This window comes from Solanum pennellii, chromosome 10 (genome assembly GCF_001406875.1).
Source record: "Solanum pennellii chromosome 10, SPENNV200".
Taxonomy (NCBI): Eukaryota; Viridiplantae; Streptophyta; class Magnoliopsida; order Solanales; family Solanaceae; genus Solanum; species Solanum pennellii.
Genome location: NC_028646.1, coordinates 5629396 through 5645338, shown reverse-complemented (window position 1 = coordinate 5645338; position 15943 = coordinate 5629396). Strand labels below are relative to the sequence as shown.

General features: G+C 32.3%; 1 protein-coding gene and 1 non-coding gene across 4 annotated transcripts; both read right to left on the bottom strand.

Moving 5' to 3' along the window:
- Positions 1-389: 389 nt before the first annotated feature.
- On the bottom strand, positions 390-463 carry TRNAV-CAC. Its single transcript has one exon. It is a non-coding gene; the product is annotated as a tRNA-Val (tRNA).
- A 749-nt stretch (positions 464-1212) lies between these two features.
- LOC107032428 (integrin-linked protein kinase 1-like) lies at positions 1213-8780 on the bottom strand. 3 transcript variants are annotated; one of them, XM_027912218.1, is made up of 12 exons: positions 8424-8780; positions 6433-6666; positions 5889-5963; positions 4460-4537; positions 4251-4345; positions 3930-4050; positions 3718-3797; positions 2975-3037; positions 2592-2704; positions 2420-2505; positions 2015-2133; positions 1213-1564 (listed from the first exon to the last, which is right to left on the bottom strand). In XM_027912218.1, exons 1-12 carry the CDS (start codon positions 8457-8459, stop codon positions 1426-1428), a joined length of 1239 nt encoding a protein of 412 aa, XP_027768019.1. In that variant the 5' UTR covers positions 8460-8780; the 3' UTR covers positions 1213-1425. The 3 variants fall into 3 exon arrangements, with proteins under 3 accessions (XP_027768019.1, XP_015089514.1, XP_015089517.1); XM_015234028.2 differs by having other exon boundaries at positions 6433-6669; positions 8424-8778; XM_015234031.2 differs by having other exon boundaries at positions 6433-6611; positions 8424-8778.
- Positions 8781-15943: the final 7163 nt, after the last annotated feature.

The window sequence follows — 15943 nt, the reverse complement described above, 5'->3', positions numbered from 1 at the left end:
TTTGTTTTATTTAATGAGTTTAAGTCTTCCGCATTATTTTCTGTTGATATATGTTAAAATGATAAGGGTTAGATTGGTTGGTTCGCTCACATAGGAGGGAAATTGTGGGTGCCAGTCGCGGCCCCGGTTTTGGGTCGTGACAGACCAACTTTGGGTGGGGATCTTTAAAGCTTAAAGACGGAGTCAAAATGTAAAACTAATGAGTTCTTAAAACAAATACAGTGTTTAAACCGAAATGTTCATTTGATCAACAAATACATTTTGTGGCAAAAACATGAATATACTACAAAATATGTCAAATATCTTACTGTGTTGAAGAATATGTTGAAGGCCAAAAAAAGTATAAAAATTTGCAGAAAATCAATTTTGAGTGGAAAATAGAAAAATGATGTCTGAGCCCGGGTTCGAACCGGGGACCTCTAGTGTGTGAGACTAGCGTGATAACCGACTACACCACCCAGACTTACTTGTCGCTTTAATGTTATTTTAACATACTATTCATTTTTTCTAATTTTATGTTGCACCTGCTTTTAGAAAAAAGATATGGCCAAACTCTTTTTAGGCCACTTCAGTTCTCTTATCCATCGGTACAAATGCACTGGGCTCACCTCGTGAAAGTAAAATCCAAAATATGTAGTTGTCTTGCTCACCTCCTTGACACATTTCCTTCTCTCCCCGATATGGAAAGAAAGACCGTAGAGCCCCGACCCGACTTGTAGGTCCGCTAACGTAAAGTGAGGAGTAGAGTCTGACAAACCAAAATCACTAACTTTTTTAAATTTATGTTCTAAAATAATTCTTAGATATTTTTACGATTGTAAATAATTTCATTTAAGATAAAATGGAGATTTTGAAGTTAAACTATTTCATAATCTTATGACATAACAAGATAATCTTAGTTGTACACTGCTAGATCACTTAAAAGTAATTTACATTAATTTACGGTTAAATATATATCTTATACATGTCTACATATGTTTATGGTTGAAAGTGGGTTGTGAACCTTGAACCATAAATCATGGAATTATGCATGTTGTTATGAAATCTATTTAAATGTCTTATGGATGCTTTGATAGTGAAGATGTAACTTTTCATATCAAGCATGGGTTGGTAACCAGCAAAACATGGTAAATAAGTTATCTTAAAGTTAAAATTATATTAGTGTAATTTTTGTAGCAATGCTGGTGTATACAAGTTAAACTCATAACAAAATTTGCTGCAAAACTCACTTTATTTATGTATTTTTCAAATCTGAAAGGGCTATATGAAAAAGCTCCTTTGTAACCAGAGAAATGAAATGAAATGAAATATGTGATAACATGAGATCAGCTTCAAATGATTCAAACTCATAATATCATACAGCTACAACATGTTCCCAAGACTATCTTTATGTGATAACATGAGATCAGCTTCAGATGATTCAACTTATAATATCATACAGCTACAACATGTTCCCAAGACTATCTTTTCTTGCAAAGTCACATGGATTTTCTCAAGACGATCAATTATTTCTTGAAACGAGGGTCTACGATCAGGGTTCTTGTGCCAGCATTCACGAAGCAACCTGCACACAATGTCACTGTCAGTTTTCGCTATGTTTATATGCATGTTTCTAGTTTTCGATGATTCAGCCTGTGTCAGTGCATATAACTTGAGCTCAATTTTCGATATGCTGAAGGTGAAATTTGATTCTGCTCACAAAATGGTCTTTTTCACCTTTCAAAATCAGGTAACATTTCCAAGATTTTGCGATCCAAACTAGTTCAATATTAGCACACATTTTGGCAGCAAGTAATAAAAACACACAAATTTCGGTAAAAACCACACAAAATATACTATAATTTTACTTTCCCCAAACCTTCAAACTCAAAATGTACCCTGCATAATTTAGACACACATGGAATACAAACTATAATAGTTAAGACTTCGATGATCACCACATAAGCATAGTTCTTGTCAGCAGAAAAGGAAAAACGATAAGGATTGGAAATACAGCAATAATTGAATAGCGTACGTCTTGATTTGCTCAGGAAAGATGTATGACGCGAGATGTGGCCGATAATCTTCGTATGCTGTCTTATCTGCCACTTTCTCTGCAGCTTCGTCCCTATTTGATGGTCCTCCTAGGAACATCTACAGTGCAGAAGCATATGCCTACTTTATACTTGAAAGAAATTAATGTTGCAAGACCAAGAATATGCTAATATTAAAGATGATCAAAATGTGTATGTATTGTTTCCCTAGCTATATTACTCTTTTGATTCAGGGCCTAAATTCCACGGCAATATTTGAGAACACAGTACCAAGTCAGCACCTAATAAGTGCAAGGGAATTTTTTCAAAATAAACTATGATGATAGGTAGGGGAAAGCTGTGTAGTCCTGTATTTGAGTAAATGTAAGCAAGTAAGTTCAACTCACCTCATGGACGATTAGAGCGAATGAAAAAACATCAACACTCTTCCCATATGATTCTCGACGGTAAACTTCTGGAGCCATATATCGATCTAAATAAACATGGATATAATTACGTTTCAGGAGTCGACTGACGGAGGAATAGGAAAATACAGATTAGCTTAGTAATACTCTGTACATGATCCAGTCCCTCCAGTCATTTTGTAACCATAAGAATCCTTCTGTTGTGCAATTTTACTGAGTCCAAAGTCTGTGACTTTAAGATGCCCTGCTTCATCCTGCAATACATTTCTGCAGGAGTAGAAAGTTGATATGATAGCTGCACAGAAATACTAAATCTGAATGATACAAGTATTTTGTTAAGTTGTTTGGACTCTCCAAAAATGTTGCCGCACCCATATCGGATCCTTCAAATATACACTGTTTCTGAGGATTCGGCACGCAACCGTCGACATTTTTGAAGAGTCCGAACAACATATTTTGTACTCCCTGGATTGACAAGTACCGATTGGTTTGATGCGAATGAGCTGAGTTAAATGTAGCTAGTGAAACTGGCAGTACCTAGGAGTCAAATCCCTATGGATGATAGAATGAGGTTTGTGCTGATGTAGATAATTCATTCCTCTGCAAATGCAAACAAAGAACTTAGGATATAGCTGCTTTAAAGAGTATATATATTATGACATAACCACAAATTGCTGCTTTCAATTTTTAAGAAAAACATTTTCATAGTGAAAAGCCACAAGCTGAAAATAAATCACCAAGAATTACTTCCTCCATTAAGTAAATAAATCAGCAAGGATGTCTACAAATTTTCATCCTTCTATCCATCTTTTTGGCAGTTGATACTAGCATTAAGAACTTTGAGGATTAAACGTAGTTGTCTACACAATTCAACATCAGAGCAACTTTCTAACTATGGTCATGGCCGAATAATTTAAATTTGGTCGTTGCTTGGTTCTGCTCAGATATAGTACAAACTCTATAGTAAGCACATATTACAATTATCAATTTAGAACTCGGACTATAAAAAATCTGATCCATATCAAACATATCTTGACATAAGATGCATAGTAAGGTTAAAAGCACATTAATGCATGAAAGAGTGCTTTTCCAGCTTAATAATTACACATAGTAGATGGAAACTTAATGTTTTGCATTTATGGAAAAGAAATTACAAAATAATAAACTGAAAAAAGGTGCAAAGTTAGTGAAAAATAAAGAAACAGAAATGCTGGTAAATTGTGCCAAAAAGTGTCATGTAAAACTTGAATTGGAGGCTAACTTATCATTGAACCTTATACCTTGCAATAGCTAGTGCATAAGCAACTGCTGTCAGTGGATCAAGTCTTCCTTTCTTTCTCAATTGGTCATACAAGCTTCCCTAGATTTTCAATTTGTAGAAATATCAGTGCAGCCGTGACTAAATAAAGCTCTGGTACTCGTATAATAACACCTATATCTCAAAGCTGAGGAGGATGTCACAACATCAGAGTGCTCCTGAACATAGACTTACATTTCGAAGATACTCGGTGAGAAATATCAATCGATCAGATTGCTTTAGAACCCCGAGAAACTGCACAATATTGGGATGGCGCAACTTTTGCCACAATGCTAATTCCTTCATAAAAGCATTCCTGTGAAGCTCTCAATTATGGATGTTATGAGTCCAAATATTAAAGCAAGTTGACCGAGTTATGTTTCCTTTTTTTTTAAATAGAAGTTGACCGAGTTACGTTATTGTTACTCTACATCATATTAATCCAAAATCTGGAAGAAAAAAGTATTGCTTATGTGATTTTAAAATTACAGCTCTGCAAAAAATCATTTAACTTACTTCACCATTGGGTTTGATGCAATGGAAGCACGAATGGTTTTTGCAGCAACTTCTGTACCGCGCCACTTTACCAAATAAACTTCACCATATGCACCCTGCGAATTGTACTCACAGTCATTAATAGCCAAAACAAATATAAAGTGAATTGAAACATTAAAAGAACATAGTCAAGTTGATATTTGCCTTGGCTTCTGGGTAAGAAAAATTACTTCTCCAATAAGAGTTGCATCCTTCATGTCCACTTCTCCGTGACCAATCATAAAACATGGTGTATCAGAGTCACCCAACTACGTCAAGCAAAAGGAATTGAAGGTAAAAAGAAATGTTCATATGATACAACATTTCGCCGAAATTCATATTATATAACACTGCCACCAAAATAAAGATAATATTGTGGTAAAGAACATGCAGTTCTGACAAGGATCCTATCTACATCAACTCATCCAGAAAGCATACTTATGACTTAGCCTATCCTCTTTCCCTGCTGGGGATTATTACTTAGCTTCCTTTATTTTTTTCTCAAACTAACAAGCTAGCTGATCACAAGATTATGTCACATGAATTAGTTTAAATGAGTTGGAATTCAAACTACAATCATTCTCACAGACAAAGGATGGTCATAGAATGGCATGGTTCAGAATAATACTCATAAAATCACCTAGATTCAAACACTAAGGCAACCTTGAAACATATCTCGCGTTTCATTAAAGGAGCTCTTGGCCTTGGCATATTATATAACAACCATAGGCATACTCGTGTTAAGTGTTTTGTCGATGTTGTTTGGCATTGGATCTAGAATTGACAGAAGATTCACCAAAGGCTATTGTGTCTTTGTAGGTGGACAAAGTATTGTATTCAATTCTGCACAGAACCAAAGTAGCTATGGTTCAGTTCACATGTGAAATAGTATGGACACATCACATTTTAGCTGAAATTGGTTTTGAAGCCCTAGTCACCAGCAAAACTCTGTTGCAATAATTAGGCAGTGCTACACAATGCCACAAATCAAGTGAAGAAAAGATTTGGAGGAGCACTCCAGTATGCATATCTGGAATGTTTGGCTCGAGGGGAAACAAAAGATGTTTTGAGGAGAAAGAAGAGGAATCCGTCGCTGTTGAAGTATAGATGCATTCATAGTTTCAAAAGCTGGTGTAATGTTATTCTCGAATGATCTTGAAGTAATGCTAGATTTTATGGATTCCTACATCCTTGGGGGAATCTTATCTAGTTTTGTTGTACTTTCTCCCAGTACTTTCTTGGTGCTGAGTTTATTATCAATTATACCTTGACTTATGAAAGCAAAAACCCTCTTATACTTGCAATAGGACTATAAGGAAATTCTACATATTCTTGTTTACTTGAACCAGTAAAGTCACTACTAAAAAGTCTTCTGTCCTGAAAAAGACCGAAGATGCTTAGACTCTGAGTGACTGTCCAATATAAAAGTTAAAATATAAATATGTTACTCTTGCATCAGCTTTCAAGTCAATCTTAATACGATAGTTTCTTTTTGAATCGTGTATAGCAAGAAATGCAAACTACCATTATGTTTCAGAGTAATGTTGTGCGACAATATTACCATTCAGAGTATACTACAGCCGCGATCATATAAATGAGAATAAAGGTTAAGACATATACCGGATCATAACCATCATGGGCCTCTAGAATCTTGCAGACATTCTCGTGACCAAAGTTACGGGCATCGGAGAGTGGCTGCACAGATTTCGATCAAAGCATACACTAATCAATTTGTTGAGAAACAAGCTATAGTGTCCTACACTATAACCTTAATAAGATTGTTGGAATAAAAGAGAAGCAAAAGGGAACCATATGTCTTCAAGTAAATTTTAGTTATAGCATGGAGGCAATCAATACTACTACTCCATGCCACTAGATTCAGGTACAGGCCTTCTAGCCACCATACTATCTCATATGTAATCATCTTTTTTTCGAGTTTTGAATTGCTGATAAAACCAATATCTACAGCTCATTAGTTGCTGTATAGAAGTATAATAGAGTCGAATCAAATATGAAAAATGTTTTTGAATAGCAAAAAGCAATATAGTTTACATAAATATAATTTCAACTATAAAGTACAGTACAATAAAAACGCTAGAAAGAATAATCCAATCAGGCAGTAAAGGTACGTAATTCATTTTATACATCAATAAGTGCAACTTACAGTTCGACCCCAACGATCTGTGGAGTTCACATCAGCTCCTTTCTCAAGAAGTAGAACAACAATCTCTTCACAACCTTCAGAGGCAGCTAAATGAAGTGCTGTTCTCTTATCATAGTCAACCAGATTGGGTTCCACTCCTTTCTCAAGCTCTTGCATCACTCCCTCTTTGTCACCAAGACCTGAACAGTGCAGAAGACGATAAGGACCTCCTGATTCCATTCTTTGAGGTAGCATCTGCTGCTCAAAACGTACCACTAACCAAAGTAAGTCTGTAGTGTCAGAAAAAACTTCACTAGATAATCGAAAAGAAGCAAACGCGACATGGAGACAACATCCTGGTATGGCAAGCAGCGGGAAACATACTGGATGACTTCACCAAGAAATTTAATTAAATATATAAGGTTAAATATATTTTTTGTTAGAATCATACGTACATTACTATTTTAAAAAAATAATGCAAGTCAATAACAATATGAATTGAAAGTAAAGCCTTGGAACAAGACTAATTGTGACAATAAGTTCATACTACTCAGAAATTCTTGTGTATGCCCCTAGACAAGTGTTCCGTAAAAAACGGTCCTATTTGCATTGTAAAGATGACATATGAGCCTAAAACTCAACCACAAAAGCTAGTTCATGTGGGAAGGATTGTCCAAGTCTATCTAAGCAGACCGTCAGGCCATATCCCAACCAATGTGGGACTTTTACATTCATGCCTAAGTTTAACTAAAGCGTGGACCGGGAGCCTAAATGGGTCCATGGAGCCCAAACGGGGATGAACCAGGTTTTGATACCCATGTAAAAATCTAGCACATAACTCAACCCGAAAAGCTAGGTCATGAGGAGAGGATTGCTCAACTCAAGTCCATATAAACAAACCGTCAACCATTCCCCAACCAATGTGGGACTTTCAACCACTCTAACATGCAACTAATAACTTGCTACCTAGACAGTCTTAGCAAACTTACAAGTCCGGTATATGGGATGGTGATGTGTTTTTCCATTTTTGCCTCAAACACAATGGAGCATTGAGTGGCTGGAGGCTCTTAATATCTCCACAAAATCACCTTATCATTACATGCTAAGCAAGATAGACATGGAAAAATTGCAAAGCACGCTATGCATACTGAAGTTTGATGAAAACTTGAAGTTGATTATTTGATTCATATGATTATAGCATAGTTTTGACTATTTAATTCACATGGTCATTGAACCATACATGACTTTTCAAGCTCATTATATTTACTTCAATATAGTTTAATTTACTTACTTGCAAATTGCAAATAAAATCCTTTTTTAACGTATAAAATCAATATTTGTGAAGGATCTATAAAATGTTGACAAGTTAAACGTTTGATTCAACATATAAAATTTGGTTAGTTTGTAAGGAGAATAATCAGCATATAAAATTCATTTGGAAAGGGATAAAGCACTATTCCATGTCCTAGAGGTCTTCCTACCAAAGTCAGTGAATGAATAAAGGTAACCATGAAGTTCTTACCTTATTTGGTTACCATTTCACCTTTTCTCATTATGCACATAAGCTACGCGAAAATATATGTATTATTTTATTACGAGATTAAATGTAGAATAAGGATGTGAGTATTGACAATACATGGATTGGAACAACTCAAATGACAAAAATGTGGTCATCCCTTCAAACTCATATTATTCATTTTCTTTAAATACTAAAACTTCTAGATTAATCCCCACATTCAATCTCTGTGTTAATAATCTTTACATTACAATGGTAGAGATTGTAATCCAATCAAAACAGAACAAAACAATCAAAACGTAAAACAAAATCTCACAACAATCCCAAGCCAAAACTGAAAAAAGATTTACTCGCACCATTTCAATTTGTTTGTCTAATTTTTAACTTGCACCTTATCAAAATAGAAAAAATAAAAAATGTCCTTTGAACTATGTGAAATTGAACAAAAATGCGTTTAGTTAAAAGATACGTCTGCAGTCCAAAATACATTACTTACAGCGGGAGGAGACAAATGAAGCTCGTTATCGTCCATGAGTGAAGAACCCTAGAATCAGAAATTAAATAAAAAATTGTTTCAAAGTAGCTGAGAAGTGTGGAAAGGAAACAGAGGAGCTTATATAAAGATTTCATGGTGATGATGATGCAGTTAATTTTGGGAACAAGGTGATAATCGAAGACGGAGATGACGAGGGAGAATTAATGGACACATAGTGTTCTTCGTCTAGGCTGATCGATGGAGACGCAAATGGTTTTGGAATTCTTCGATTTTGGGCATAAGGTGTTTGTCGTAATGCCCCTTTAGACAACTGTTGGCTTCCTGTAAACCACTCATTGACTTACTATGTCCACTATTAATACTTCCCGCAAACAAGAACAAATTTAAAATCTTCTCTTTTGGCGCTCAACCCCCCCCCCTCCCCCCAAACCCAACCATTCTATTTCGGTCCACTAAGGTCAGCTAGATAGTGACCCGCATTAGGTAAGCCTTGAACCGGCACTCGACATAGATCTAGTCGGTCCGAATTTGTTTTTCGCCTCCATCTAGTAAGGTTGGCCCGGTAAGAGGCCGTTACGGGCCACCAGTGCACCAGCCCAGTAAAAAAGTGTATAGTATAAGTATATTTATAATAAGAGCAACTTTCACATGTAGCAAACACAAAATTTATTTGTATGTTATAGCAAAGTTTGCACAATTACGCTTATAACAAACATATATGTGTATAATTTATTATAGATATACAATTGAAGTGAATTGTATAAAACGAAGTATATAAAACGAGAAAGAGAGAATTATATACAATTTGAATTTGTATAAAACGAGAAAGAGAGAAATGCAAAAAAGACTTGGGCAGTGAAATATTTGTATTGTATAATTATAAGTGTATAGGACGATTATATACAATTTGAATTTGTATAAAATGAGAAAGAGAGAAAGGCAAAAGAGGCTTGGTCTGGGAATATACAATTGAATGGAATTGTATGAAGTGAGAAAGAGATAAATTATATACAATTTGAATTTGTGTAAAAGAGAAAGAGAGAAAGGCAAAAGACACTTGGGCAGGGGAGTATTTTTATTGTATAATTATAAGTGTATAAGACGAAAATATATGTATTTGCATGTGTATATATAATTTTCTCTCGCTTTATAAATTATTAACAGAATTTATACAATTCTATTGTATAAAGCGAGAGAGGCGAGCGACAGGAAGCGAGCAAGAGAGGGAGAGTGTTGAGCGAGAATATAAGGGAGAGAAGGACTGACAAACAATTTGCTATGGAACACAAATAAATCAAACAGTAACTACTATATTTATTTTATATTATTAGTTTGTCATTCTATACAATTATCTCTTATAATAATGTAAGTATTTTACTATAATTTGTAATAGGAAAAATTGTATATAATAGCAAACTATTAATTTAAATTAAATGCTATAAATATATTTTGATTTAATCGTACCCAATAGCAAACTAGTGTTATTTTCGCCTCTCTCCCTAGTGGAATATCGCTCGCCACTCTCATTTGGTGGTAGTCTTGGGAGAGACGCCCTTCTCCCTTGTGGAATTTCGCTCGCCACTCTCATTTGGTGGTAGTCTCGGGAGAGACGCCTCTCTCGCTTTTATACAAACAAAAATGTATAAAATGTGTTTGTGTTTGTATAAAGCGAGAGGAAATTGTATATATACATATATTTTTGTTCGGCTCTCTCCCCTCCCAGATCTCGTTCGCCACTCTCCCATATCTCGCTAGCCACCCTCGCCTCTCTCGTTTATACAAACAGAAACGAAATGTATAAATTGCATTTCTATTTGTATAAAGCGAGAGAAAATTATATATCCTAATGCAAATACATATCTTCGTCCTATACACTTATAGTTATATAGTACAATTATTGTCTGTCTAATTTTCTTTTGTCTTTCTCTCTTTATCATTTTATACATACACAGATTATACAATTGATCTTTTGTATACAATTGTTTTGTTTGCATATGTACAACGAATTATACAACTGCTTTCTTTGTATAGCGAATTATACAACTGTTTTTTTTTATATGTACAACATAATATACATATTTATGTTTGTTAAGAAGCGCAATTATGCAAACTATAGTTATAGCATACAAATATAATTTTTTGTGTTTGCTATATGTGAAAGTTATAGTGTATAATTAGTATATATTAGAAAAATATATACTATATGTAAGTATCTATTATAATATATAGTGTATATATAGTGTATATATAGTGTATTATATTACGTAGTATATCTAGTCTACATTATAAATTGATAATTAATAAACGATGATTTTTCTATTTTTAAATAGAGGTTGATACGGTCCGATCCATCGAGCTCGGTAGAAAACTTTAATCGAGTACGGTCCATTATTGGGGAATTGGGTCCGGCTTGATCTGGTGTATGGATAAGTATTTATCCGACCCAGTTAACAAACTTATACCAGTTACCTCCCCCGTTCTAATATTACAGATCTTTTTTTATATATTAAAGGGATATGACATAGTAATTAGGACAACTACTATCAAAGGACGTGAGTTGCTTTTTTTCTAATTAGAGGTCTTGATTTTAAGTAGGAGTGTCTTCTACATGATCCTCCAAATTAGTAAGATTCTGATATAAATAGCGAACATCAAATAAAAAAAACAAACTGATTCTGTACGCTCCTCACAGAAAAAGAAATGAATAAATCACGATTAATATATTTGGATAGTATAATATTATAAAAGCAAATAAAATAATCTAGCTTATTATATATAGCTATACTTTTAAAATACCTACCAAATATAACTATAGTTAAGCTTTTATAGCAATTTTTTTCTCTATTTTATCATATGATTAAAAAAAATTCCAGGCCGTGAGGCCACATATCATTTTGGTGAACTCAGTGATCAACCATTAAGATGAGGGAAAAGCGAAATTCTACAAAAACCTAAGTAAAAATTGAAAATTCTAAAATCTAAATCATAACTTAAACATACGTGTAACTCTCCAATCATATATTGATTGGTGGGACTCTCCAATCATGTATAATACTTAGTAATTATTTCAACACATTAATCCCATAAAGTAACTCAACTCAATTCTATTTTCATTTCAATTTCTTGGCCATATAAAAGTTCCATTTCAAACTCATCTTTGTTATTTGTTTTCCTTTATGAATTACTATTGGCTTTTAAATTTTTATTAATCCTTGCTTATGCTTTATACTTTATAGTTTATAGTGTTCATTATGTTTTTGTTTAAAATATCTAAATATTCGTTTACAGTGAGTGTTGGTTCTAGTTGATTATTTTTATGTCAAAAAATAGTTTAAGAATATGAAATTCGTTGAGGATAGTTATAGTTAAATGATATATTTATTTTGATATTAGAAATAATATTTGTATTTGTTTTATTCTTTATTCAGAATATCATAATTATTGAACTATTTTCTTTAAGCGATTTGTCTTATATAAATTGAAAAAATAAACAATTTGATCGGAACTCAAAATAAATTAAGTCAAAGCTCAAAATATTGTGGCAATCAGTTTGTCAATATTAATTGAAAGATGAATAACTTGAATCAAAACTCAAAATAAATTAAACTGAAATTCAAAATAGTGTGACAACCAATTTATCTAAATCGAAAAAAAATAATTTGAACAGAGTGAAAAATAATTTGAACAGACAGTCTGTTAAACTTAAAATCTCAAAATTCTAAATTTACCTCTTTAACAAAATCAATCTTTGGTCAGTTCACTTGTAGTCATCATTTTGAATTTTAGTATTGTTGTAATAGTTGCCCATAAATCAAGTTATTTGACAAATCAGAGGTGCTAGTAAATAATTAGCATAAAATTCTCAAATATTTTTTCTTTCCCTTTTCATTTGTAGATAATTAATATTTTCTTAAATTTTCAATAAATATTTTTTTCGATAAATTTGATATTATTGGAAGAGTTTAGATTTGGATTTCCATAAGTAAAACACAATAGAGTAACATAACTTGTTCATTATTAATTGTTTCCCCTTTAATTTAAAGAAGTTAATTAAGTGCATAATTTAATTCTTGATAAATGTATACGTATACATGCACTAGTAACGTATTATTTAATAGATGTTTCTGTAATTGCATTAATTATTTAGAAGATTAAAAACTTTCATAATCCTTAAATTTATAAAAAGGGAATTAGAGATGACAAAAATAAAATAAATTCTTGTGATATAATGAAGGGAGGACTCCTTGAAGTTTATGTTGTAAGTGCTCGAGGCATTAGCCACTCCAACATTATTGGTAAGTATTTTATTTATATATATCGACAATTCAAAAGATTATTTTTTATTATATTGAGTGTATTCTATTTTTTTATCTATTCATTTTTACTTTTTTATTATACTTGAAATATACTTTTTTTTGTTTATTTTATCTTCACTTAAGTACGATTCATTTTTTAATATTTAAATAACTCATAAAGTTTAATTAAAGCACATTTTCTTAAAAATTGTTTTTAAGGGATATGACAGGTTAGACATGGAGTAATATGTTATAGTAGCCAAACTTTTACTTGTATTACTTTCATCTCAAAAGGTGTTCCTTTTTTTTTTGAGTTAATTTGATTAAGAGAAAATGGCCAAAAAATCCCTAATTTATAGTTGGATTTTCAACTACACACTCATATTTTATGGGGGTCTTATCATTCCCTGAATTTTATAAAAATGAAATTATTACCTCCCTGAAAAGCCACAATAATATTTATATTGATTTGTGAATTTCACGCGTTAATTTATTATTTTTTTTCAATTTTCTTATAAATCCTCTATCTTTTTCCTATACTCTTCCAATTTCTTCAAAACCTAAAGCAATTTCTATCTCAATTCCTTCAAATTTCTAAAGTAACTTCACCATTACTTTGAACACCAAAGTCCATCAAAATTGGATTATGAGGAACAAGAGAGAGATGAGAGGAGGTGTGTAAGGTTTTTGCTGGTGTTTTGAGTTTCGCTGGAGGCGATAACAATGGTGGCGTTTCACCGTAGGCAGCAGTGGTGTTTCGCCGGAGGTAGCAATGGCGTTTCATCAGAGGCAGTGACAATAGTGGTGTTTCGTCGGAGGCAGCCACATTGTTGACGTTTCATCGAAGGAAGCAACAATGGTAGCCTTTCACAGGTAGCAATGGAGAGAAGAAAACTAAAAAAAGTGAGGGGAGCGAAATAGAGAGGAAGAACAAGTGCAAATTCTCTCCGGAAAAATGAGGAAGAAACTTGTAATTGATTGCTGAGATTTGAGATTGATAACTAAAGGATCTATAAAATAAAAAAAAATCTTATTTGAGAGTTCAATTGGGTTTGATGTAAACCTAAATTGATTTTTTTTTCCAAATATGATCCAAATCCCATTTTTAGGTGATATAAATAGATCTCAGTTTACTTTTAATTGATTTAAATGGTTTATAAAAATTTCTTGCATGAGATTTTAAAAGCTTGTGTGAAATCAACCATGGTGAATCCGGTGAAGATGATGGTGACAATGATGGTTTAGAGATGGTGAATGGTGGAAGAATTTGATCTTTATTGCTATAGAGAAGAAGACAATAAATAAATAAAAAGAACACATATTCTTAAAAATAAAGTTTTTATATTAAATTTTTGTGCTCACTCTCTCAGAGAGAGAGAGTGAGATACATTCACTTTGCCACCTAAGCGTTCAGGGAGGTAATAATTTCAGTTTTATAAAATTCAGGGGTGATAGGACCCCCGTAAAGTATGAATGTGTAGTTGAGAATCCGACTATAGATTGGGGGACTTTTGACCATTTTCTCTTTGATTAATTAATAATTAAATTGAATAAGATCAATCAACTCACTATTTTAAAATTAAAATTGAATGCTCAAACCTATTTTGAAGTAATTTTTTTATGTTTACGCCTTTACGTTTTCTTACTTATATTTGTATAGGAAATCCATCGTACTATGTGATTGTTGAATGTGGATCTCAGTCCTACACAACAAAAGTTTCCTCAGGTTTGTTTTTTTTCTAAATACTCCCATTCTTGTAGTATATTTTTCCTTATAATTATTATTATTTTCCATATAATATCTGGTATTCATATTGGAGTCCGATTAATTCAAATTCTCATTGGAGAGGGGTATTTGGGCTCGTACCAACTCCTTGCCAAAGACTTTTCATATTCAAAGTTCAAACGTGAAATCTTTAGTTAAGAAAGAAATAACCTCATTCACTGCACCACATCTTCTGATGATAGTACTGTTGTGCTGATGGAAAGTATACGAGGGATATCTTGTAAAATAAATTGAGTGCGTGTGAATTAGTTCTCCTCTATTTCAACATGTACTGCATCTTTTCTCTTTTGGATGATTTACAAAATGTTTTGACAATTTTTATGTAACTTTTAGAACTTGTAAATATCAAATTTATTCATGTGATACCAAACAAATTTGCCAACCCTTGATATTTACAAAGCTTAATACATAGATTACTTCCCCACTTATATTATTAAAAAACATCTTACACACTTAGAATTTGTTTTAAGTGTAAGCTTTTATCCGCTATTTTTTTGTGTTTTACCACTTTGAGGAAAAAACAATTTATGTCATACATAAAAAATAACATTAGTAAAAAAAATAAGAAAATAAGTATCTAAATTACAAATATACTCATGAAATTTAAAAGTTTGGTGTCTAGAAAGTTTTATGTGGTCAAAAAGTGTATATATAAAGGGGATTTGGGTACAAACTTAGGGAAATTGAATAATCTTTGTACAATTGGTAATATGATTTAATTGTAATAATGCAGCAGGTAATCATAAGGAAATTTTGTGGAATGAAAAATTTAAGTTTGAATTGGCAACTAACAAAATAGAAGAATGTAAGCACCTTAAATTAAAAATTATGGATGAAGAATTCTTCACAGCTGGTGGATTTGCTGGTGAAACCATGTAAGTACTTTGTTTTAGTCTGTTTCAAAAAATTAATAGTATTATTTTAGATTAATTTTTTAATTTTAAACTTTTAGATAATAGTTTTAAAATCACAAATTTCCAGAATATTTTGACATATTTTATCTATTTTTAGTTAAGATAACGAAATTCAAAGATTTTGTTTGATTTTTTAAATTTTACGTCAAATTAAAATTAGATAAATAAAGAAATCAATTGATTATTTTTTTCTTCAGAATTAATCTGAAAGGAATAATTATGGAGGGGAATGAAAAGAGATCTATTGAAGTGATACCAGTTGCTTATAATGTGGTACTTGAAGATGACACATACAAAGGCCAAATAAAAGTTGGACTCAGATTCACTCCTAGTAATGTATGTATATTTAATTAAATTTGGTATACTACTATTCTTGCCTCAATTCTTGCCTCAAATTATGTGCCACAATTTAATTTTAAGTGTCAATTTTTTTAATTTTTATCATAAATTTCAATATAAAATCTTTAAGTTTTTGAAATAAATTATATATATATATATATATATATATATATATATGTCGGTTTG

Bases quoted from the DNA above. Each gene is read 5' to 3' on its own strand.
- LOC107032428 (XM_015234028.2), bottom strand. From the start codon at position 8,459: ATGGACGATAACGAGCTTCATTTGTCTCCTCCCGCT. The intron at 4,051-4,250 runs GTAAGTTAAATG...AGAGCTTCACAG, and splicing joins GCATCAAACCCAATGGTGAA to GAATGCTTTTATGAAGGAAT. The intron at 3,038-3,717 runs GTATAAGGTTCA...TTGCATTTGCAG, and splicing joins TATGCACTAGCTATTGCAAG to AGGAATGAATTATCTACATC.